Source organism: Gadus chalcogrammus, chromosome 15 (assembly GCF_026213295.1).
Source record: "Gadus chalcogrammus isolate NIFS_2021 chromosome 15, NIFS_Gcha_1.0, whole genome shotgun sequence".
NCBI classification, from domain to species: domain Eukaryota; kingdom Metazoa; phylum Chordata; class Actinopteri; order Gadiformes; family Gadidae; genus Gadus; species Gadus chalcogrammus.
The window spans coordinates 10,458,995-10,483,880 of NC_079426.1; the positions used below are offsets into that span (position 1 = coordinate 10,458,995).

General features: G+C 43.4%; 1 protein-coding gene across 1 annotated transcript in view; it reads left to right on the forward strand.

Annotated features, from left to right (window-relative positions):
* kcnma1a (potassium large conductance calcium-activated channel, subfamily M, alpha member 1a) overlaps nucleotides 1–24,886 on the forward strand; it is a 163,331-nt gene that overhangs the window by 114,639 nt on the left and 23,806 nt on the right. The window contains exons 12-21 of the mRNA XM_056610202.1: nucleotides 46–151; nucleotides 886–968; nucleotides 1,064–1,133; nucleotides 1,889–2,044; nucleotides 2,689–2,798; nucleotides 3,075–3,143; nucleotides 4,087–4,098; nucleotides 7,235–7,321; nucleotides 7,445–7,521; nucleotides 21,653–21,746. Of these exons, the coding sequence (XP_056466177.1) occupies nucleotides 46–151; nucleotides 886–968; nucleotides 1,064–1,133; nucleotides 1,889–2,044; nucleotides 2,689–2,798; nucleotides 3,075–3,143; nucleotides 4,087–4,098; nucleotides 7,235–7,321; nucleotides 7,445–7,521; nucleotides 21,653–21,746 (864 nt within the window). The remainder of the gene's footprint in view (nucleotides 1–45; nucleotides 152–885; nucleotides 969–1,063; nucleotides 1,134–1,888; nucleotides 2,045–2,688; nucleotides 2,799–3,074; nucleotides 3,144–4,086; nucleotides 4,099–7,234; nucleotides 7,322–7,444; nucleotides 7,522–21,652; nucleotides 21,747–24,886) is intronic.

Genomic DNA, 24,886 nt, shown 5'->3' on the forward strand with positions numbered 1-24,886 from the left:
CCCCTGTTCACCGTCTGACCGCTTCTTGTCTCTCTTGTGTGACAGTATTTCCCCTAATCTTGAGCTGGAAGCCTTGTTCAAACGCCACTTTACCCAAGTGGAGTTCTACCAGGGATCTGTTCTCAACCCTCATGATCTAGCAAGAGTGAAGGTACCTTCAGAGACGTCTGAGACACACATCCCAGGGTCTGCATGTATAGGAGGGTTTCATGTGATGTCACGCACATTCCCAGCCACCATCTTGGTACCTTTTTACCGTTAGAATTAGAATAATAACAACTGATCGCTTTGCTTTTCTGCAATGTTTGGTCAAGAACTACCAAGATGGCGTGCTTGAACTTATTTGATGGATTCCATTTTTGAATCCCTCCTGTACTGTTTTGGGCTGTATGTGAGATAGCTGACCTATAAATACATATCATGCTTTTAATAATAAGAATAGTAACAGTGTTGTGGAGGCCGATTTAGTCAAGTGATTAATGGTGTCCGGCACCCGGCCGAAACGTACTGGGTTCGATCTCCAAAGTCTGCAGTGTACCTATAGGCAACCCCGGCAGTGTTAATGCCTTGCTTGTCCTGTTGAACCAGGACCACAATAGTAGTAGTAAATCAGAACGGTAACGGCCAAGACAACCGAAACAACATGACAGCTGTGATGTTTACTTAATCTTCGTTGTTATGATATATTGTCAGATCGATAGTTTGCTATACTCGCATTAAATGCATAATGTTCCAACTCAAAATGATGTGTTTTGATTTAGAACCAAGCCAATAGCAAATGTCCATGATGTATGTCAAGATGTTGAAATCAATGAACTGTCAGAGTTGTAAATGTGTGTTTCGCATTCTGCGTCTGTCTCCGTTTATTCTTGCTCTCTGGGCTAGATCGAGTCTGCAGATGCCTGCTTAATTCTAGCCAATAAATACTGTGCAGATCCAGATGCAGAGGATGCATCGAACATAATGAGGTATGACATCCACTGAATTCAACAAAAACAGACTGGGATCTGCCAACAAAAATCACTTTTTTGCTAACCTCCTCAATGTTTCTCTCAATCTACAGGGTCATTTCGATCAAGAACTATCATCCCAGAATCAGAATAATCACACAAATGTTGCAATACCATAACAAGGTACATTTGATCATTGATTTCTATGTTCATATATAAACGCTTTGGTCAAACATCCTTGCTAAGATTGATACGGTTATTTTGCACTTATTTACTTGTATGCAAAGCAGTTTTGTTTTTCATTTTGTAACATGGCTTTAAAAGTGTAGTGTGTAGGATTTAGGGACAGCAGTGAGTTTGCAGATTGAGCTTGTGTTCGGTCAGTGTCCTGAACCTGGCAGCCCGTCTGAACTTCCTAGTCTGGGGAGGAAGACGGCCCTATAGACGCTTCTCTCCAATATTGTGATTTTGGGCTGCAGATTCGCTCTGTCAATGTAACACATTATACCTTCTGGATATTGTGTCTCATTAGCATTAGCATAACACTTTCAAACTTTCAGTATCGCCTTCATTAAATCTGTAACCATAGTAACTTCTTTATATACATTATCCATACCATGAATCGATTATTTATAGAGAGCACCAAAGCTTACTGTGAGTCCAAAGCTCACTTATATGTTATGTTTAGTATAATGTCAAAGTTTGCTTATTCAAATTGAAACTTTTTTATTTTATATTCTGTTGCAGCATTGTTCTAAGGAATGTGTTTCCTGTTAGTTTGCATAACAACAGTTAACATCCGATTATCAGAGCAGATATTTAGACATCATGTTCGAAAATGATCCGGGGCCTGTTTCTGTTGGTCGTTTATTAACTTTCCACCATGATGCTGTTGCTGGTTTCTCTCTCCTCTGTCCGTCTCCTGTCTCCGTGCGCAGGCCCATCTGTTGAACATCCCCAGTTGGAACTGGAGAGAGGGTGATGATGCCATATGTCTGGCTGAGCTGAAGGCAGGCTTCATAGCCCAGAGTTGTCTGGCCCAAGGCCTGTCTACCATGCTAGCCAACCTCTTCTCTATGAGGTCCTTCATCGAGGTATACCACAAATTCCCGCTCCCACTGTACACCGTATGTTCGATATACAGATACGATCAGGGGCGAAGTTCTTGTTACAGGAGTCGATTTATTTACATATGGTAGTCATGTATATATATATTCCTTTTTTTGTTCTCAGAGCACTTTTTTCATGCTTCATACAGGCACTTGGTAAATCTGTTTTTTGATCTAGTCTGGTTTCAGTCAGATGGAAAGGCTTTATCATGGGACAAGTGGTACATATAATGCAAAACTTTGACAGCTCTGTTCCGCTGGAGCCGAACGAGTCTTTCCAAGCGTTTTTTTTCTATCTGTCCATCTGTCACTCTATAAAAAACAAATAAAGAAAATGGCGCATCAAATCAGACATTTCTCAGACATTGAATCTGCTCAGTGTTCCCTGATGCTTCCCTGGTGATAATAAAGAGGTGTATCTTGTATAGGAGAACAGGTTCTCATGTCCTCAAGAGGATGAATCTCTTTATAAGGACCAGGGCCACTGGTGGCGGGGCCAAACATCTGCTGGCCGCATTGACCCACACTCTCCCCATCCACCGCGACCCCCCCCACCTCCCTCAAGTCTCCGGTGTTTGAAGTCCTCAGGTTGCATGTTCACTCTCACATATGATCCTTTCTGGCTCCAGATTGAAGAAGACACATGGCAGAAGTATTACCTGGAAGGAGTCGCCAATGAGATGTACACCGAGTATCTGTCCAATGCCTTCGTGGGCTTGTCCTTCCCTACAGTCTGTGAGTAAGTACCCCTCCGTTTGTGTTGAGGTGAAAGGTCGCCTGTCATTCGGCTGTGAGGGCCCAGCATGTCTACGTCGAAGTACCCGATTGATCGTAAGGTTTTGGGTTCAAACTCCGATATGCACAGTCTGTAGTCTAGGCATCCTTGAGCAAAATGCAAGTAGTTGTGCCTGCAAGGTGTTGATAGGGATCTGGAAAAAGTGAGTGACGATTTTGTCCAAATTTGAGTTATACACTTCACTAACCCGATGACTTCCTCTCTGTGTTTCTCTTGCAGACTTTGTTATGTGAAGCTGAAGCTGTTGCTAATTGCCATCGAATACAAGTCGGAGCAGAGAGAGAGCAGGTTTGTTTGCTGGACCATGATTATGAATGTCTTACTATGGTTATATTATTTCATTCATTTTGTCTCCTTTCCTTCACTTTTGGGCCAAAACCCTTATCAGTGTTTTCCCTTGTAGCGCACAGTCTTTGGTTTTACCCGTATGTTTAAAGTTATTGTCTCGATTTGGTTTGAGTTTGGTTTTACTAAGGCACTAATTCAGTGTTAATATGCCATCCTCAACCAAAAGTGACTTAACCCAAAACAATTGGGCCAAAGGATACAAAGACAACTTTATGTGTATATGTTGTGGTCAGGTGACAACAACATTGTAACTCTAACATCATCCATAATCCGTGACAAACACTAACAATAACATGATTTTCATGATAAATAACCTGTTCAACAAGGATTATTTAAAGTCACACGTGTCCATTCTATACCTGTTGCTTGTATATTTCCCTCATTATGTATTGACACATCCATTCAGGCGTAGTTGATATAGGCTTATGGCACTCGGTATGTTTTATTTGTTTTTGTTTCCTTAAATATCCCACCACAGTACATTTTCACACTTGGCCAAACCAGCTCTTTTGAATCCAGTGTAATACACTGAAAATAGAATATAAGAAATATAAACACACACATACATGTTATTAACTTGTACATTAGCATTAGTCTTTTATCTTCTTCGCTGTATCTTTTTCTTTTCCGTAACATATAGTGCCACTATTCTCAGTGCCATTAACTTTGTCTAATTGACGAAGGTAGCCAGAACTCTATGGCGATCATTAAATTTCAAGGTGTATGGAACTGCACAACACAACTCAATATCACATTAGCTCAGCAGAAGCTACACACACCACATTACACAAGGAGAGAATATCAATGACCGTGCATGATATTCTCTTGTTCTGTGTCAATGACCTGTGTTTCATTTGAGATTCTTGTGTCTTGTCATTTGCAGAAGCCGAAAGCGGTATGCCCTCTACCCTCTATGTCACTACCAAACCTCTGAACCCCTTCTTCATCACTTTAAGGCTTCTGGCTTTGGGAATCCCCCAGCCCTGGTCCCCTCCCCCCACTCCCCCCCCCCCCCCCCCCCACACCCCTCCTTCCATTCTATCTCAATGAACAGGAGTCTGATTGTGTTTGCTAACTTCTTCATGGTGTCCCGTGTTGCGAAAAGCTAAGCACTAACTTCTTTGCAGGCAGAGAGAGAATAGTGAACGTTGCTTTGTAGAAGTGCAGTTTGTTCGTCTCCCTGTTGTCGATGTACAGAGGTCCACTCCCATACCCCCGCCATATTATCTCCCTCCCACTGCAAACTGAATTTTTACTTTTGTTCTCTATCCGTCTTTTTTTTTATTTCGGTAATCTCTATGTCTCACGTGGCTTTAAGTTCTCCTCTCCTTGTTTCCCTCATTATTTCCTCGTCTTTATGGTTCTTTTCTGTTGTCACTAAAAAACTAAACAAATAATGTAATCTGGGTGACTACAGATCAGATAGTTGGACGTAACGTCTGCCATGCATAACATCGGCATGCCTTTTTGATTGGGTGATACAAACTAATGTTACCACCATGCCTCCCGTTTGTCCTCAGAAAAGGCATGAGGACAAACTTATGATAGTTCAATATTTATCCAAAATGAAACCCAACAACCGTGGCCACATTTATCTTTGCAAAAATGCCTCCATCTATATTCATGTACATCTTTACGTGTAGCACATTTCGTCCCTGCATCTAATCACCTTTCTACGTCATTCGTGTGTGTGTGTGTGTGTGTGTGTGTGTGTGTGTGTGTGTGTGTGTGTGCGTGTGTGTGTGTGTGTGTGTGTGCGTGTGCGTGTGGTTGTGCGTATGTGTGTCTGCAAGTGCACTTTCAAGTGCAAGAATGCATTATCTATCTCCCCCACCACCGCCCATCACACGTCTCTGGAGTAGATGTCCCCCTTTGAGGTCACTTCCTGTCAGTTTGGTGTTTGAGAAACAGTCCAACTGCACAGAAGTTACTGCAACCGTCTGCATCCACGTACCTGTTCCTCTCTCCCTCTCGCCGCTTCCACTTCCTGTCTGTCTGTCTGTCTGACCAGCGCGTCTCTGTCCGGTCACTGTACCGGGTCACTGTACCGGGTCACTGTACCGGGTCACTGTACCGGGTCACCGCATGCTGTGAGCACGCCACAGCAGCCGCTCCACGCTTGCCTTTTTGTTGCTCAAATTATGAGTTTTTTACTTTCAGACGTGGTGGGTTTTATTTTTGGCCAGTTGAACGGAACGCTGTTTAAAACAACAACTGCGTTTATTGCAGAGACAGGGGAAATCTCAGATTTGGGCAGCAATGTTTTGTCTCCTCATGATGTTTCTTGTACAATTGGTTTAGTTTTCTTTGAAAGGCATGCAGAGTGAAATGCACAAGTCTTGTTTTTAGATTTTGGGAGCCATTGAATTAATTTCCAGCGGTTAAAGATAATGCATGAATGCACAATTACCTCTTTGAGATATTACATTGCAGAAAATTAATTCAATTGCTCCCGGAATGTTGTACTTACTTAACAAAAGCTTTTTGGGAGCCCAGAGGAAAGGAAGAGAGGCTTTTAGTTTTCCTTAAACATTACCTTAACCTAAAAAGAAAGGGGATGTTAACATATCGACACCAACATTAGAGGTCGAAATAAAAACAAGCACAACCGAAAATACTAACGTAAATCAAGTTATCTGTACTAGTAAAATACAGTATTTACAACAATAATTTGCCACAAAACGGAAAGCCAGCTAATTGTGGGGCAAAACCACCTCTACCACAGCTTCTCTGCAAAACATCCACACTACATTTAGTCTCATCATCTTTTATCCAAAGCAGCTTGCAAGTATATTATTCCCCAGCAGTAGATTTAAGTTGTATGGGACGCATTACGAAGGTTGTAGAATCAGATACTTTAACGAAAAAACTTGCCATGCTCTTCTCTTTCTAATGGGCTTCTGGACTTTGGTAGTGTAACCTGATAGCATATGTGTGGATTTCAGTGTGTCCTAGTCTCCCTAGTTCACACTAACTTCATTGATGATGTTTGTTTGTGTGGCTCATGAATCTTGTCATTAGTCTAATTAATGGGGAATGATACAACCAGTTGCAACAGTTTTGATTTGTTGAACGTAAGCAACCAATCCCGCTTTTAATGTGAAAGAAATGTAACGCGGAGCAGTCATCACTTCCACCATTGTTTTTGTTGATGTTTACATTCGGTTTCATTGGATAAAGTAGGTTGGGGGTCGCCTCACATATTGTTCAGACGTTCAGTGGCTTTTGAAAGCTTATGTTTTTTGACACGCCATCAGATATATATATATAATCTGATACAAACTGTAGTACAGTTCGCCCAAGTATGCAGTGTATGCTCAGCTAGGTCGAGGGCTGTTCATTCCCTTGCATTCTCCACCATCAGTAGAACTGTCACAGTGACAACTCTCATATCCTCTGACCACTGATAAAGTCCTGTCTGTGACCCCCGCCAACTGCAACACCCCATAACATGGTTAGTCTAAGTGACCGTACAAATCAATATATATCGACGAATCGATCGTTAAAACACCACTTCATCCGACCGCCATACTCTTGAATTATTTCTCCCTGCTTTGTTTGCCCCCAATCCCTCTTCTTCCTCCTCCTCCTCTTCCTCCATGTTTTGCCCTTCTTCGATCATCCTCCTCCTCTTCTTCCTCATCCACTCTTCATGCTTCACTGCTGTTATGCCAAGACAACCACAACCATGAGAATTCAAATTGCCGTGCTGTTCTTTTTATTTCGTTGGATTGATGAGCGTCAGTGACCAAAAGTCAGAGTCGGTTAGCTTTTCTCTGAGTAGCCGCAGACAGCACCACATTTTCAATACTATCGATTTTACAATTTCTTAAAATAAAAAAATAAAAAATCTCAAATTAAGCCATCCATTCCAAAACCATCAGAACTGTCCTCCAATCAGAACTCCCTATAAGTGTGTGTGTGTACCATTCCTCTTGATTAGCACTGTGCGAGTGTAAATTGGAGGCTGGCCAGGGCAATAATGAGCAAATTTGTGTTTGTTGTTTTTGTTTATTTTTATGATTTCCCAGCATCCTCATCAACCCAGGAAACCACGTCAAACTACAGGAAGGAACTCTGGGGTTCTTTATTGCTAGCGATGCCAAAGAAGTAAAGAGGTAACTGAAAAAAATAAATGTCTATGTTACTTTGGATAAATGCATCCGCCAAATGACGCAATGTCAATGAATAATAGTAGACCTACGAGGTAGACTTAGAGCTAATGATTGTTGTTTATCCAGGGCATTTTTCTACTGCAAAGCTTGCCATGACGACATCACTGACGCTAAACGAATCAAAAAATGTGGCTGCAAACGACGTGAGTATTCCTTTATTAATGATAAATACAGAGCGTATTAATCACTACATTAGTACCCCTCCCCATCACCGCTCACTTGTATCTCATTCATGTTAGGTTGCATGATTAGAATACAATTTTATACTGCTAACCGTGGTAGGAAACTGATTTGTTTAGTTTGGGTGTGAACATCAAATTAACACATTTATATATATATATATATATATATATATATATATCAGTGGATTGTGTATGTATTCCCAACCCCTTGAGATATATTTTGAGGTTTGGTAATGTTTTTATTTCAATTGTAATAATTGTTTTGGATTGGCCCATTTCAAAAGTGAAATAACCCTATTAAATGTGTTTTCTAATACATTCATCTAAATATACTTCTGAGAAAGAGAACCAAAAAGTAACAACAAATAACAAATAAAAGCCATAAACATAGCATGTCAGAATAATTTATAAGTCAAAAAAAGACAATGGAAAAGTAGTTTAAAGTTTGATGGCTTGACGGATATAACATTAACATCTAAAAGCCATCAGACACAGAACTGCTCTCTCTCTTACAGATGTCACCCCACCACAGTTAGTCACTTAATTGATTTGAGCTTTTTAGACCTCATGAATAGTTCATTAACCTAAAACGGTTAACTGAAAATGTGTTCCCTCTGTTAAATAGTAAATGATGGCCACTATGCAAGCCATGTTAGTACAATGGTCTTCAATATTTAGCCTTGGTCTGCATGCATTTTGTGAATATTACCTGACCTACATAGAGGAGTCATTTGTCAGATCCTGTTAGTCCATTATGAATATTCCTGTGTATTCTGAGAAATGTCATCAGCCAAAATAACAATGTAAAAAAGCGATTATTGAAACCTACCAATTCTTTGTCAAACTAATTAAATAATAATGTCATGTAGATACAACTTCAATAATGATAGTGTATTCATTAGATGATGGAATCACTTGATTAGTTGCCATTTTAATTCTGTCATTTCTCATGTTAGTATTTTTACGTGTTCATTTTGGATACAATTCTTGCCAGGTAGATGATTGATCCTTGCCTGCAATTTTTCTGTCTCCTGTTCTTTTCCTGTGTTTTCTTTCTTTCCTTTCCTTTTTTCTGTTCTTTTATTTTCCATCCCTTCCTGTTCTTTCATTTCTTTGTTTCATTTCTCTGTGTACGATCATTGACACTGTTGATGTATTTCCTCCCCTGCTGCCGTTGGAAAACAACACTTGTACTGGTAGTGATTTATTGTGAGTAAAAAGAAAGCAGGTGTCCAATTACCCAGAGTGCAGTGCAAGTGTTTCTCTCTCTTTCTCTCTCTCTGTCTCTCTCTGTGTCGGTCTGTCCGTCTCTATGTCTCTCGCTCTCTAGCCTACAGTACTCTACTGTATCTGTGTTGCATGCACCAGTGTAGCTTCTGCATCCCTTTACCCCTGCGTTTCATCCCTACACTGTTCTCAGACCAGACCAACCAAACCCCAAAACAAAACAAAAAACGAAAGCAGCACAAATCCGACCCGCAGTTTCAGCGACTCCGACAGTTGACTTGATTCGAAACGACAAACACAAAGTGATTTCATCCAGTGAGGAGTGCATGAACCCAAGTGTTCCTCCTCTCCATTTGAGGGCGAGCTCATGTAATAGCAGCAGCGTATGAAACCCAATCCCCTTCGCCGTGTTGTGTTATTACCTGTTGTTAAGTCCTAAGCCTTGCAGAGGAGCGACTGTTAAGAGAGCGGGGAGAAGGCTGGAAAGTCAAGCCTTTTTTATTTTGGTCTTTTGAGTCAAGTTCCAGGGAGACAGCTGAGCTAAGCCTTAAAACTGTGGAGTAGATAAACAAGGAGCGGTGAGATTTAAATCCTAAATCTGTTGGATGTGATCTGTCGCCGTGCGTATACAGAGAGTGGAAAGTGATTTTTTTTTATATTGCCAAGGAACTAGCACGCCAAAATGTAATCAAAGCAATCTGGTTCATCTTGCCTTCTGATTTCGGGCCCAGTTTACAAAACTCTGGTTCCTCTCTCTGCTCCTGTTAGGTTTCCAGAGAGCATCAGTGGCTTGCGTGATTAAAATACTGTGGCTCCATCTCCCCTGACTTTCAATTCTGACAGTCTATAGAGCTCCATATTTTCCACTAAAGTTTTACAAGCTATATTCTCAGTAGTGTCGTATACAGTCATGAATGGCCACTAGATGGCGGTACCGTGCCAGAGTCAGTCTGTCGACGACATGGAGGTTCTCTTATGACTATTCAGCAAGAATGTAAATGTACACCTGTGTGTTTGTTTGTATGTGGGATTTTTTGTGCTGTAATGTTACATTTGAAAAAAACACTATTACTTCTACTTATATTGTTACTTATTTAGCAATTGTTGATGTTTGTTATATAGCCCCTGCATTTCCGCTGTGCTAAAGTTTGTCTTTCAGGAAACAAGGTACAAAGTTGATTCTACATTTTCCAACACGTATAAGATAGGATGAATGTACACTGGTGGTGTGCAGTAATCATTTCACCTTGCACTCTTGCTGAATAGGATAACCGTTGAATTCCGAAGGGTTTACAGTAGTTGTCGTGCTCATTTTTGGGACATTCAACATGGTGCCCCTATGGTCGGATTTAGTATGTTGTAGGATGGTGGATTAGGGTAGCGCACCATAAAAGAAGACCTACACATACTGTCAATCAGGGCTTCTCTCATGTTGAATCCTTCTCTTTAAGGACGTCCTATCATGGACCTTCCCCCAGAAATGTACACATCGTTTTGTTGTTTGTGAGGCCACACAAGTTTACCATCATTGTATTTGCGTGTACTTGTATATGTATATGCGTGTGTATTTGTGTGTGTGTGTGTGTGTGTGTGTGTGTTTGTGTGTGTGTGTCTCTCTGTGTCTGTTCTTTGTCCCCACCTCAAACGTGCGTGGATACGTGTTGTAAACATGAGTGTGTCAGCACCCCCATCCCCTGTGTGTCGTGACTACATCTCAGCATGTACCAGTAGCACCAATACACTCACTCAACATCTCATCCGTCTGCACCTCCTTTTTCCTTGCAAAGGGAGAACAAAAAAACAAAAAACCTGCACCTTCCATTGCATGCTCCGTGAGATTCTAACATGGCTGTTGTTTTTTTTCTGCACGTCGTACAATAACAACCCTGTTTTCCTCCCGGGGCCTTGTTGGTTTATGACTCCCACTCTATGACCCCCACGCCATTCTCTCCTTATAAAACTTTCTTTAAACATACACACCCCAGCAGTTGACCGCTCGCAACGCTGCCCTCCAGCGATGTGTGGCTGTGTCTCTGTGTAAAGTATGTGGGTGGAGCGCCGGATAGACTGGGGGCATGTGTTTGATTCCCAGCCGAGAGGCGCCGGGTTCGAACCTTCATTTCCCCGAGACGTGTTGTAGACATTCAAAAAGACAATGCCAACACAATTTAAATTGTATTCTTAAAGTATTGAATAGTCCTAAAAGAGTAGTCAAATAGCACATTGTGCGCTTGCACCGTGCCAGAGAGAGAAGGTGTGCGTGTCGGATGGGAACAGGGGCTCTGTGGTCGTACCTAGAGTCCCAGCACTCTGGAGAGACTGTCCTCTGTGACTTTCACCCCCACTCCCCCTGGGGCCAGGGCTAACAAACACACAAACAAATGCATACACACACACACGCGCACACACACACACACACACACACACATACACACACAAAAACACACATACACTGTATATATTTCAGTCCCTCTAAACAAAGTCCTGAGGACTAAAAGTGTGTCAACACACACACACACACACACACACACACACACACACACACACACACACACACACACACACACACACACACACACACACACACACACACACACACACACACACACACACACACACACACACACACACAACGACACACACCCCCTTGCCAAGGGGGGAGGGGTGTGTGTGGAAGCCGCAGGTTCGATCCCAGCATGATTCGGCCACAGCGAGTAGTGTAGTGGGATGCTATTGGAGAGGTCTGCTAACACAGCTGCATGATGGGACACAGGTACGTTATCCGCATCGTTAAACCACCGGATACATAAAGGATGTACAAGATGTATTGAATATTCTGTTTGCTGCTGAAGACATTGCCCCCCCCCACTGCCCCTCTCCCATGCCTTCTGAATGCTATCCATCTCTCCCCTTCCTCTCCCGCCCTTGTCCCTCTCCAACCTTTTACCCCCGTCTCCCCCCTCTGCCATGGTTTGACCTCTTGACATCCTGTTGCATTGAGCTGCAGTCGCACACGGATCTCTTTCTGTCAATAGAATCCAGCGTTAACAACACAAAGAATTCCACACATATCAGTGGATAATACGATCATAAGTAAATATGTACATGTTCTGCCACTTAATAATGATACACATATGAGCAAGGAATGATTGCTGAAAGCATCCACTAAAATTAAATGTACAGTAACCATCTATACGGATTGAGGCAGTTCCCTATGTGCTATGAACACCACGCTGGTTTCTTGACAAGAGAACCACGTCTGTGGCCACAGACGGGCAGACAGACAGACAGACAGACAGGCAGGTGGACGATGGTGGTGACGCGGGCTTTACTCCTCCTTTTTTAATGCTGAAATGACCTGTCTCTACCCCCCCCCCCCCCCGATTCCAGGATGTCCCTTATTTTCTCCTCTATGCCATTAACCTGCTGCTTCTCCTCCTTCTCCTCTCACCCCCACCCCCACTACCACCACCACCACCTCTTCCTCCTCCTCCTCCTCCTCCTCCTCCACCACCTCCGCCTGATCCGACCACGTAGCCAAGATGTCCATCTGCAAGCGAATGAAACTGGCATGTTGTTTTGATTGCGGCCGCTCAGCGACCGAGTGCTCGTGCATGTCAGGCAGTGTACATAGTAACGCGGACAGCCTGCAGCGGGCCTACCCCCTTTCCTCTGTCTCTGTTCATGATTGCGCAACCACCTTACGTGCCTGTAAGTTTACACCGCCCACCCCCCCCCCCCCACCCCCACCCCCCTTTGCCCCCCAAGAAACATGCTGTGTGTGTCATGACGTTACGAGTCGATGGTGTGTGCGCGTGTGAGCGTGTGTGTGCGTGTGTCCATGTTCCATGCGATGGTTGTGGTGTGTGTGTGTGTGTGTGTGTATGTGTGTGTGTGTGTGTGTCCATGTTCCATGTGATGTGTGTGTGTCTGTGTGTTTGTTTGTGTGTGCGTGCGTCCTTGTGTAGTGTACGTATGTGTTGCTATAAATGCAGTGTGCATAGTTCATATTTTCATATTTTCGTGGCTTACATATATGTATGTATTTATCTATTTCTCGGTCTATCTCTATATTTCTCTCTGTCCATCTGTGGCTGTTTTCAACAGCCATACGTTTGAGCATTTGAACAATCATATATATGAGATATATCTATATATATGTATATATAGATCTAAAGTAAACACTTATCAAGTGTTTATTTAGATAAAAAATGTTTGCCTCTCACTTGGTACATCGCTTTTTGTGTATTATGTTTGCGGTCAGCGTTTGATGAAAATTTCCTTCAGTTTATTTCTGCTCTCATTTTTCATTCTTCCTCGAGTGACTTTTGTCGTGGTTGTATGAGTTCTTTGCTGTGGTGTGGCTCTACTTTAGCTGTTAGCTACTGCATGCCGTGTCAGTCCAGCAGTTTGGTGACTAGTGCTATAATGCTTATGTCTCTAATGGTGTTGTGATGGTGTCTTAAAAAAAGCTAATAATTTTTTTATAGAATGTTCCGCAGGGATAAAATTGGAAAACAATTATATTATATAGGTGCTTAAATTTTGGGGAACCTCCATTTTATTTAATTTTTTTCCTTTTTCACATTTAAATATTGTTTTGGGCTTTTAATTTACATTATTTACATGACTGAACTCGTAAGCCAATTATTTGTATTCTTTATTCTGGAGATCACCACATTACAATTCAAAAATTGGATTATGAATATTTTAATTGTCTAGCGCTCTTTCAAGCCTCATAAATATTCAAGCTCTTACAATGACAAAAAATCGATTCATATGCTAACAATTACCGTGAGAGATAGCACATTATTTAGGTAGATCACACCAAATAACGTACAATCAAACTTTTTTGTCTCTGTTTTTAAACCGTTCTATTACGTTCGGCAGAAAAGGCCAAGCGAATCAACCCTTATTGGTTTATCAGATACAATTGTAAATCAGCAAAGCAGTTTTTTTTCCAACAGTCACAAAACACGTTAACCACAACTTTAGTGCTTGCCCAGAAAGGTGGTGCTGGTTAAAGGAGAGAGAGGGATAGAGAGAGAAAGACAGAGTGAGATGGATCAGCAGAGACGAAGAAAGCATGAGAGGGGGAGAGAGAGAGGGAGAGGGGGGGGGAGTATGGTGCGATAGAAAAGGGAAGAAGAGGAGAGCTGTGGGAAGCAGGAAGAGTGGAATCCTCCCACTGTAGTTAAAACCAGAGCAGAAGATCGACGAGATGTGAAACCTTAAGTAAAGAGTAGGGGAAAAAAAGACATTGGCACGATGAAATGAAAAAGGTCAGGTAAAAAGTAAATCCTCCTCCTTCTCACCCACTTTTCCTCTTCGTTGGACGAGAGTGGACGTGGAAATACTAAATTGTCTGTCAATTAGACATGGCAGCAGCAGGCACCGGCTATCACAGCGGCTGAAATCAGACGTGCAGATCTGATTTCCTCTCCCACATTCTCCCACCGTCCGACGGCTCAGCCCGGATTAGTGTCAAACGTGGCTCGATCGCTTTGGCTAGGCTGCTCTCTCTCTTCCTCTCTCTCTACCTCTCTCTACCACTCTCTCCCTCTCCCTCGTTCTCTCCTAGTAGTTTGGGATCGGTGCTGATATCCCTCGGTACCAATTACCGCCCATTACATGCTTGCTGATCCCCTCCTTACCCCACACCCCACCCCCTCAACCCCCTGTAGGATATCCGGAAGAAAAGGCCCCTCTGTCCACCTCTCTCTCTCTCTCTCTCTCTCTCTCTCTCTCTCTCTCTCTCTCTCTCTCTCTCTCTCTCTCTCTCTCTCGCTCTCTCTGTCACTCTCTCTGTCTCTCCGTCTCTCTCTGTCGCTGTCTCTCCCCTTCTCTCTCTCTCTCTCTCTCTCTCTCTCTGTCTCTCTCTCTCTGTTTATCTGTTTCTCTCTCTGTCTATCTCTCTCTCTCTCCGTCTCTCTCGCCCTCTGTCTGTCTCTGTCTCTATCTCTCTGTAAGCCTGCTCTGTCTTACAGTTTGTCTCCTTTACAGCCTAGCTTACTTACTAGCACAGAGGCCTTATAGGAAGGTTGCTGCTCCTCTTTGTCTTCGGTGAACAGCTGCACCTATTTAAATTTTTTCACCAGCACACAGAGTAATACGTCTGGTTTCCAGGAGGATTTTCTAATCTAACTGTAAATCTGGAGCAGATTCTTTACTCTGAAGCGGCACTTGGATAATTGATCTCTTGGAAACTTCTTGATTTTTTTGTCCTTCGTTTGTTTCAGTGCCTCTACCACTTAGCTCCATGTACCGGCACACTTAGTATAACTCGGACCACACACACAGGACAGGGAACAATGCAGGGCTACTGTCTCGCTGGCTGAACCCTAGTACACAATTGGTCTTTATGGTTTTCAGTGGTATGGATTTCAGATTATTTTTAATAAATAGCATATGTAGAGGATACAGAAGATACTATTGTTTTCAACCACTTTTTCTTGGTAATACTCATTTTACAATGACACAAGTCCAAAAATATACAGCTACAAGTTCAGGCAGCAAAAAAGGAAAAAGTTACTACTGCCATCATGCTAGATGAGTTTAGGCGGAGACAGAACATTGGAAGAGATAATCTAGACTAACTTTAACCATGTTATTACAATTGACACTTTTTAAGTCTGAAACCAGAGATGGTGCTTATACAAAATAGAAGATAACATTCACTACATGAATACCCCATGGGAAATGAAGGAATAGGATAGTTAATATTGAAACTAGGCACGTTTAATATTGAGAATAAGCTTAGCATAGCTACACCATGTGACATCCTATCGTGGAGCTGGCCCAGCATGGTTAAGTGTGTGTAGGAGTCCCCCACAGAGCTGGGGGTTATGGAGCTTAGTGTAGCACAGAATGTTCCAACACACACGGGTCAGTCAGATCTGGACCCCCGTGGTCTCGCGGCGGTCACTTAGCCTCGAAGGCTGGAGGCTGAAGGCCTTTTCGCTGGGGACGTATGCTAGGACATACTGGCCACCGTGTGTGGGTTTGTCTGTGTGTGAGTGCGTGTGTGTGTGTGTGTGTCCGCATACGTTATTGTTTGTGCGTGTACACGTCTGTACCAGTGCCTACACATGTACTGTGTGTGTCGTGCATGTCTTCAGCGGCTGACCTTATCCGTGCCGACATGGAAATTATGTTTGCGTTTTCATCTCGCCAGCCCGGCTGGTCCGTCAGCAAACCTGTCCTGACAGCTGCTGTCCACCAGCTCCCCCCCCCCCCCCCCTTCTCTCCCCCCTGATCCCCTATAGCATAGTGCCGCTACATGCTAGCCAGTTAGCCTAGCCTAGCCCTACCTCCTCGGCGGAGCGCAGGCAGATCGCTAGAGACAGATGCCAGGACCGCTCTGTGGCTCTCTGTACGAGAGGAGGGGTGGGGGGTCATAGGTCACCCAAGAGCTTTCACTGTGACCTTCACCATCGGGGTAGAGTGGCTATCTGCTGTGGTGCACCAGCTTACATCCCTTCATGTCTTAAGTACGGGACAGAACACCCATTATGTTGGCTCTGAAGTACCCAAACAGGGGTTTGTTATAGTGCCCAGATACTGGCAGAAGGCATCATCCTCGGTCAGAGCTCCCTGATTACACACAGCAGAGCGAGAGGGAGAGGCTTGTGGGTTTGGAACATTGTGTTTCCTCTAATTCTGTGAATGAAAACCAGAGACTCACAAATCTAAAGAAGTTCTTTGTTATCGTGTCTGTTGTTGGCCAGTTTTCCCGATTTTGCTTTTGCGATCTATTGTTTTAATGGCAGTCGTTCCTAATGTCGTTGTTGTTGTTGTTGTTGTTGTTAAGTTGTTGTTGTTGTTGTGGTGGTGGTGGTTGGGTGTTGTCATTGTATTTATTATTGCTTTAGTAGTTGTCGTGACGATAGTCCAGAGCCACTGTCACTCTCATGGAGCTCAGAATGTTCAGGAATCCTCTGGGTGAAATCCAGCCATCGCAAATACATACACATAATAAGAATATAAAGATATAATAAAACCTAAAACTAAACACGTAACCAACTCAGTTTTTCTATTTTCAAACTACTAAGACTAAGACTAACACACTCAAACTTAAATCATGGCTGGCCCCCCAGACTGCTTTCTACGCTCGGTAACACTTCATTTCATTCATCTTCTTGTATCGTTTTATTTAAACTGCACCACCACTTCATCCTTCATCATCTCAATGACCATGCCAACATTTAAAGTATGCCTTTGACTAATAACTGTTTCATCACTGTCTATAAAAAAACAATGTGTTGTTATGTTTTTATTTCCTCATTATGTTGTTTCATTCACCCCGATTATGGTTGCGTTTCCTCTTTTTTTTTTGTGTCTCTGTGTATATCCTCATCTTCTCTACCTCCATGTAACCTACCACTTGTCTTTGCACTCTCCTCAGCCAAATATAAGTATAATGGATATGTCACATCAAGTAAGTCTGTTCTTCTGTCCCTCCACCTTCCCCCCCCTCCCCCCTCTTCATCATGCCTTAGCTCCCCCACCCAGTGTTCAGGCATGTGGTGTCGCTATGTGGTGTTGAACTTTATTATTAATAACGAAATTGCTGCTATGGTTGTTTTTTCTTTGCTCTGTTTTAACTTTATAGCTCTATAAATATTTACAGACATGCTCTTCTGTCTGTCCCTGAAGCAAAGCTAATAGTAAAATATCAATGTCATGTAATTTAAGTGGGAATAAATGGAGTTGTAATTGTATATAACGTCTTTATCAAGGTAGTTAAGGGTGTAAAAGGGTGACACAGTAATTGGGGTTGATTTAAGGGGTCACGTTTGTAATTCTACATTTCGTTTTAATTTTCTGTTCATTTTTTTCCCGCCATAATGTGTAGGTGTTTGAAATATTTTCTTTGTATTGTGCTGCTTCTAGCAGCAGATGGCGCTACAACACCAGGCAACAGTGGGGGTCAGAAAGAGGCTGGTGTTCGGTTCAAAGCTGATTGCAATTTAGGTAAATCTTCAAGAGTTGACAGAATAGGTGTTAAAAACTTTTCGACTAACAGTGAAGTATCAATGTTAGCTTAAAAAGTTGAATTCTCTCTGTAAATGATAGTTTTAGCCTAAGTATCCTATGTCATAATCTCTGTTCTTTTCTTTGGTTTTTCTGTCGAAAAAATCGCTTCGGTCGGATTTTTCAAATTTTCTAGTTATTTTTTCTTTGAGGGGCTTTTTGAATGTCACGCTTTCATTTTTTTGTACATATGATGGCGATTATAGATACAGACAAGACATAAGTTATATTCAAAAAAATGAAACAAATCCCTTCAACGTCTGTTTTGCAACTAATGCAGACGATGATGCTGAACACAATCCTCGCCCTGGATGCCCATGTGGAGAAAGTAAACATTTGTCTAGATGTTTATTGGTTTCATCATCATCGTCCGGTTTCTAACCACTGGTCGCCACAGCGATCCGACCCCAGATCCAATATGGCTTTGCATGGACAGCGGTGGCGGCGCTCTTGCTGCTATCACGTGATTAGCGTTTCAACAAAGGGACAGTTGCCGTCTGCGGTTGTTCCGAGTGCGCGCGGGTGGACCTGCCAGGGTGGCTGAGCGCGCTCTAAACACTGCGCGTGTTTGACAAGGGCCAGATGAATCCACGAGCTATCGGTGGCGCTCCTTGAATCAAGGGGGCAGCTGACGGCTGGGATAAACGTCTGTTTATATCGCTCCGGGGCCCCACTGGCGACGCTCTCTCTCCATTTCTACCTACCTATCACCGGCCACAAACAACCAACCCATCGAACCGAACCGAACTACCCGTTCAAACTGCAAGACGAGCGCTTGTGCTCACGACTCGGTGAAGACGACTGTTGTCTGACCTTTCCCCCTTCCTAGTTTCGACCGTTTCTTTACCCTTGAGTTGGCGCAAAGCTTATGGTTATGTATAATGGTTCAATTAGATGTTTATGTATTCTTAAATAGCAGGCTATATTGAACAATTATATGAGCACTAAAGATATCTAAAGAAAAATAAAGGAATAAAATAAAAATCATCTAAATAATAATCATAAATAATTGTTTTATGAACTTGTTAGCTGTATATAAAAGTATACAGTAGTTACATTAAAAAATATATTGAATTTGGTTTTATGTAATTGCATTATGCATAATATTGTAATGTATTTATGTCGTGAATTTATTTTGTTAGATAATACTAATAATAATATTAAATTAACAATGTCAGTATTTAGTCAAATTTAAAATACACATTGTATCACTAGCACTTTTATGCTTATGTATATTAACAATAACCTTGTTCCCTTTTGATATAGGGTCAAAATAAATAATTGTAAAGTATTGCTAACCACTAAACATCTAAAACGTTATACCTAAACCTGTATTCTGGTATTGTTATCTAACATATATATGTATCTAATCAATCAATTTAATAAAAGAACAGATCTTATCTCACTCTCACTATTCTCCATTGTTCGACAGTAAAGGAGGAGGTTAGGCCATCCTATCAAAACCGATCGATTAAAATCACCAACTGCTCCTCTGCCGCCACCGCCATCACCTCCTCAAACACATTCCACCACAACTCCACGCACCACCACCTCCAGGAGCCCTTCGTCAGTCCGGGCACCGTCCCCCTCGTTAATAACCGCAAAGGAAGCCTGCTCCCAGCGGGGGCCGGGGCAGGGGCAGCGGGTGAGCCGTCGCGGCTGAGGCTCAGTATCCCCGGGGCGGGGGGGGACGGAAGGCCACGCAGGTCCCTGCTGCTGGCCAAGGGCCGGCTCAACCGGACGCTCAGTCTGCCAGTGAAATACCGCTACCATCCCAGTAATGCCATGCTGCTTGATCACAGTAGGCCCTGTAGGTCTCTTTTTCTTCTTTCATCTGCTTGGTGTGTGGGGGAGGGTGCAGGGGAGTGGGTGCATCAGACAGTCACTCTGCCATTTTGTGTTGTTGCTGTTGTTTGCTGTAAGAGGGGTTTTCTTAACCGTACGTTCAGGCTGCTTTGGAGCGAGCAACCCTTACTGCTGCTGTTGTTGCTGCTGTTGATGCTGCTACGCATGGTGTCTGTCAACATAGCAAGTCCTTGAGCGGGTGTGTGTGTGTGTATGCAACTGTATTGCATTCAGTTTCCTTATTTTAATTAGTTCTCAAACTTGATATTGATTTTTAGCAACTGAAGATCAAATAAACTGAGTGCTTCCTTGCTCTTAAAAAAAAAAATCATAATTTGAATAAACAGCTCTAGAACTGATGACTATAATAATGTCATATTCCTTCTCTCAGTGAGATCAGATCAGTGAAAGCAGAAGTAAACATGTACTGTGTTGTTTGTTCGAGGAGTCACGGCTTGCTATGCACACTTGTGATGCAGGTTTTTTTCACTACTAATCTCATGCTGCGTGCCATTGATTTCTTACCAAAGGACTAATAGGACGCTCTAAAATGACAGGGCCAGTGAGCAGAGATCGTCACATGTGTCAGACAGAGAGACGGCGCGAGAGTGAGAGCTCTGGGTGGCTAGACTCTCTCGCTCTTGAAGCGCAGGGACAGTGCAGTGAAGATCAGACACGTCCAGTCACATGCAGAGCTAGCGGCCTGGCCAACGCCATGCTCTGCCTTAGCTAGTCAGCCCGGCTCTCACTGATCTAAAAAACAACAACATTCACTTTAATTTGTATTTTCTTATTGTTCTTATTGTCCTTCAACCCGGACGATGAATCTCTGACGGGAAAACAGATTTGAAGTATTAAAAATACATTGTTGTGTGGCAGCAGAAGCTAAACGCCACAAACGTGTCTACCGATAAAAAACCCCGGCAACAAGACATATATTTAATCTTACATGAGCTTCTGTACCTCATACATATTTCAAGTTCAGTTTTTGTGAGGCTAGTTTTGACCCTCTTCTCTATGGGTTGGAAGGCTGAGCTGCTGAGCCTGCTGCTTTCAATATTCATGGCCTCACTAATCCATCGCCACCCCTCGGCGCGCTGTTTGCATTTAGCTAAGTCCGCCATGTTGGGGAGGCCTGTTCGTGTGTGTGGTTGTGTGCTCAGCTTTTCTCACAGCATGGAGGGAGACCTGTAGAAGAGCCATCATAGTGGAGAGTGGAATGGGTTTTGGCCATACATGCATTAATATACAGTTGATCTCCATGTTCAAAAACAAAAACCTCACCAGAAAACCATCATCTTCATCGTCTTGCTCACCGTTCATCGCTTTGGTTCCTCATCGCCAACAGATGATGACGGTGTGCTCACTCACACACACATGGTATTTATTGGCTTAGGTACGCGGGATCACTGTGTCGTAGCGGACTGCTACAATTCCAGCCACGCCTTAGACATTTATTAGTTTACCTTTACTTGCTGACAAATTGAGAATCACTCTAGATTCTAGAAGCATCTATTAGCTCGAGGCTATGGGCAGATGAACCGCAGCCCAGAAAACACAAACAGGAAAAGAAGAGGCTTGAGATGGTAGCCTTGGTTAATGTTTCAAGGCCTTTTATTTGGTTTTTCTCCTGTTTTTCTCTTTGATTAATTTAATTGTACTTACCTATTAACATTTGTATTTTTTTTATCTATATCATTTCTGGAGGTGTTCTCTCACATTTAATATCAATTTAATATTCTTACATTTTGGTTGTTAATTGTTTATCTTTTTATTTGAATTTACCAAGCCTGTTACTTGTGACTTATTTTTCTCTCTGTATAACAGGTCCCCTCTCTCTCTCTCTCTCTCTCTCTCTCTCTCTCTCTCTCTCTCTCTCTCTCTCTCTCTCTCTCTCTCTCTCTCAGTCTCTCTCTCTCTTTCTCTCTCCTGCAACCCCCCCCTCTCTCCTGTGTATGTGTCTGATATACTCTGTCTGTGTCTGCAGTTGAGGACGAGCACCCGTCAACTCTCTCGCCCAAAAAAAAGCAGCGCAACGGAGGCATGCGCAACTCCCCCAACTGCTCTCCCAAGATGATGAGGTAAGACGCCATCTTTCATACCCCCCCCCCCCCCCCCACCCCCAGCCTCCAGCCTTCAACCAGTGAGTGAAAGAAACTCTGAGACACACACACACACAGGGGTTTGAGTAGCGGTGGTGGTGTGGGTGTGTGTGAGTGAGCGATACTTCAGAGACAGATGCTGCTGCCGGTTGGAATTGTAGTGAGTGGGATGACTTGATGAGAGGGGGGCAAATGAGGAATGGGAGAGAGAGAGAGAGAGAGAGAGAGAGAGAGAGAGAGAGAGAGAGAGAGAGAGAGAGAGAGAGAGAGAGAGAGAGAGAGAGAGAGAGAGAGAGAGAGAGAGAGAGAGAGAGAGAGAGAGAGAGAGAGAGAGACGGGTTTGGTGAGGAGGAGTGAGGGTGAAATTGGTGTGGTTGGGGGGGGGGGGGGGGGGGGGGGCTTGGCTGTTCAGGATGGCATGCTGTCAGCGGGTAATGACAGCGCTGAGAGAATATTCGTGTCATGAGAGAAAAGGGGAGCTGCCAGCCAGGAGTCGTTTGAAAACTCCTCTGGCTTTAAAGTTCCAGCTGTCACCACCTCCGGGCGGGTCCACATGTACTCCTTAAACAATGCTGGCACTAATGACGCCCCCGACCAATCAGAACACCGGGGCTCTGCCCGTAGGCTACTCTTTCTCTCTCCCCCTCTGCCTATTGTAGAGGCAGAGACCCCTTGTGAGAGGAGAACCCGTTCGCTGGTCCGCATGTAGCCTCGCCACAATCACACATGAACTCCCACTTTACCTTTGCTTTTATCCTGTCCGCCAGAGTTAAATTGCCGTTAATTGATTTTGAAAGCTAAAAAGGCTCGGGTTTGCTTGTGCTCCCGTGGCACAGCGCGGCGAGTTAGTACGCGGGGAAAGGGCACGTTCTTGGTAGCCATAGTTACACAGGATGTACCGGATGAGACAGGTGTACACAAGCAGCGGCGTGTCAGGTCGCGTGTTCTCAGAGCCCCAGTGAGTCAAACGGAAAGGCCTTATGTTTTATGAATACTTGCAGAGAAATTAGACCTAAACCGAATGCCGTGTCGGAGTTCTTTTCTCCCCGTCACACGATACTCTTGTTGTCACTTGTGTTCCTTGTCTTGTGTGCGTGAACTGTGTATTTTTTGCCAAGCATAGCCTTTAGAAACCCAAAAGCCAAATGTTATTTTTACAAATATAATGCTAATATTAAGATTAGTATCACTGTATACACAATATTGTACATTTTGTGTGCATTAGAGTATCATATTTGTAAAACTATAGTACAACTTTTTGATAACACACTTTTCTACACAGTGTGTTTCTTTTTCGGGGCTTGTTTTTATTGTTGCAATGTTCCCCTTTACACGTTCTTTGTCAGTTCTTTGTTGGTGTTGCTAGCCTCCTCCCCCAGGATAGGCTTCTGCTCTCCTCCTCCTCCTCCTCCTCCTCCTCCTCCTACTCCTCCTACTGTGTGTACTTTGACCACAGACCCCGTGTTCATCCGTCCTCCACTGCCACTCTTGCCCCCAGCCTCTGCCTCTGTTCTGCAAAGCTAAAGAAAAACAACAACTGGAAAACTCCAAACAATTTAATAAGCCCCTCACACTTGCCAAACCATTAGTCCAGCGTAGAGCGCCTGTACCCTTTAGTCAAGTGTGCAACAGCACAACATTCGACATGCCCTTGTTCAGAGGGGAATAAAACTGTAATATATTAGGTATTGGCATTGGCAAATCTCCAGCTGACTTGCAGCTTCTGCGGCTCACGAGGTCTTGTTCGGTTCTTCAGCCGCTTAACTTAAAGCGCAGAACCTTTCTTCTCCCCTCTCTATGCCTAAGAGATGGTCCCCTGTTTTCCGCCATAATGTATGCGTCTCGTCTTTGATCTCGGAGAGATAATAATTCTTTGGAGTTTTTTTTTTTCTTTCCTCTTTCTCAAAAAACGCTTCAAAGTGGTGTCAAAGTTTTTTCTCTGCTTCAGGGTGGGAGGGGTTGTGGGGGGGAGGCGGTCTGTATTCAGATAGCTCCTGGGTACAGTATGACAGCCCCCTCTGTTAAAAGTGTAGGTGTATATATATATATCATTTTTTATTATTTTCCTCGTAGACTTAGCCCTCAGCAAAACATCAAATTACCCCTCTCAGTGCACAAGCCCCTCCTCTTTCCTTCCCAGCTGCCCCAGTCAACATATAACACTGTATATATTAAAGAGTTCTGCAGTTACAAGGTGTATTTTATGCACAATGAAAAGTGATTGTTTGAGGTAGCCTTAGGGAAGCCTTCTTCTACAAGAAGAAGAAAGAAAGACCAGAGTGTTGGGGGGGGGGGTGTAGCAAGAGCGCTAGCGAGCTAGCAAGCTACAGAACGCATATACCATATCAAGTGCAGGGTTTTTGTGTGTGTGTGTGTGTGTCTGTGTATGTGCAGGACGTGCAGCCTGAAGGCCTTTGTAAATAAATAATGATCAACAGATTGGCTGTGGGTTTTTGAAAAGCATGCCTTTGTCAGTTTGCATGATGGGGAAAATTTTCAAAGCGCAAGGCTGCCTCACAGCCTGGCAGATAGAGGGGAGGGGAGGGGAGGGGAGGGGTGTGTGTGTGTGTGTGTGTGTGTGTGTGTGTGTGTGTGTGTGTGTGTGTGTGTGTGTGTGTGTGTGTGTGTGTGTGTGTGTGTGTGTGTGTGTGTGTGTGTGTGTGTGTGTTTTGGGGGGGTGGGTGGTACGGAGATACAGAGGAATAACTCATCTCTGGTTGAAATACACAATGAGGCAGAGAGGCAAGAAGATAGAATTAAGGCACGAACGACAGAGAAAATAAATGTCCTTGGTCATGAGGAGGTATTTACTATTATTATAATGTGAAAACATTAAACGTCTACAAAATATTACGACTTTTTTCGTAAAATGTCTAAAGTTGACTTTTTTCTCTCTTATCTTCTGTGTGTGTGTGTGTGTGTGTGTGTGTGTGTGTGTGTGTGTGTGTGTGTGTGTGTGTGTGTGTGTGTGTGTGTGTGTGTGTGTGTGTGTGTGTGTGTGTGTGTGTGTGTGAGAATATGTGTGGGCGAGCATGCATGGGTGTGCATTCATGTGTGACTGTGTTGTTTTCATCAGCCAATCAGTCCCTCCCTAAGGGATAACAATTAAGACAGGTCAC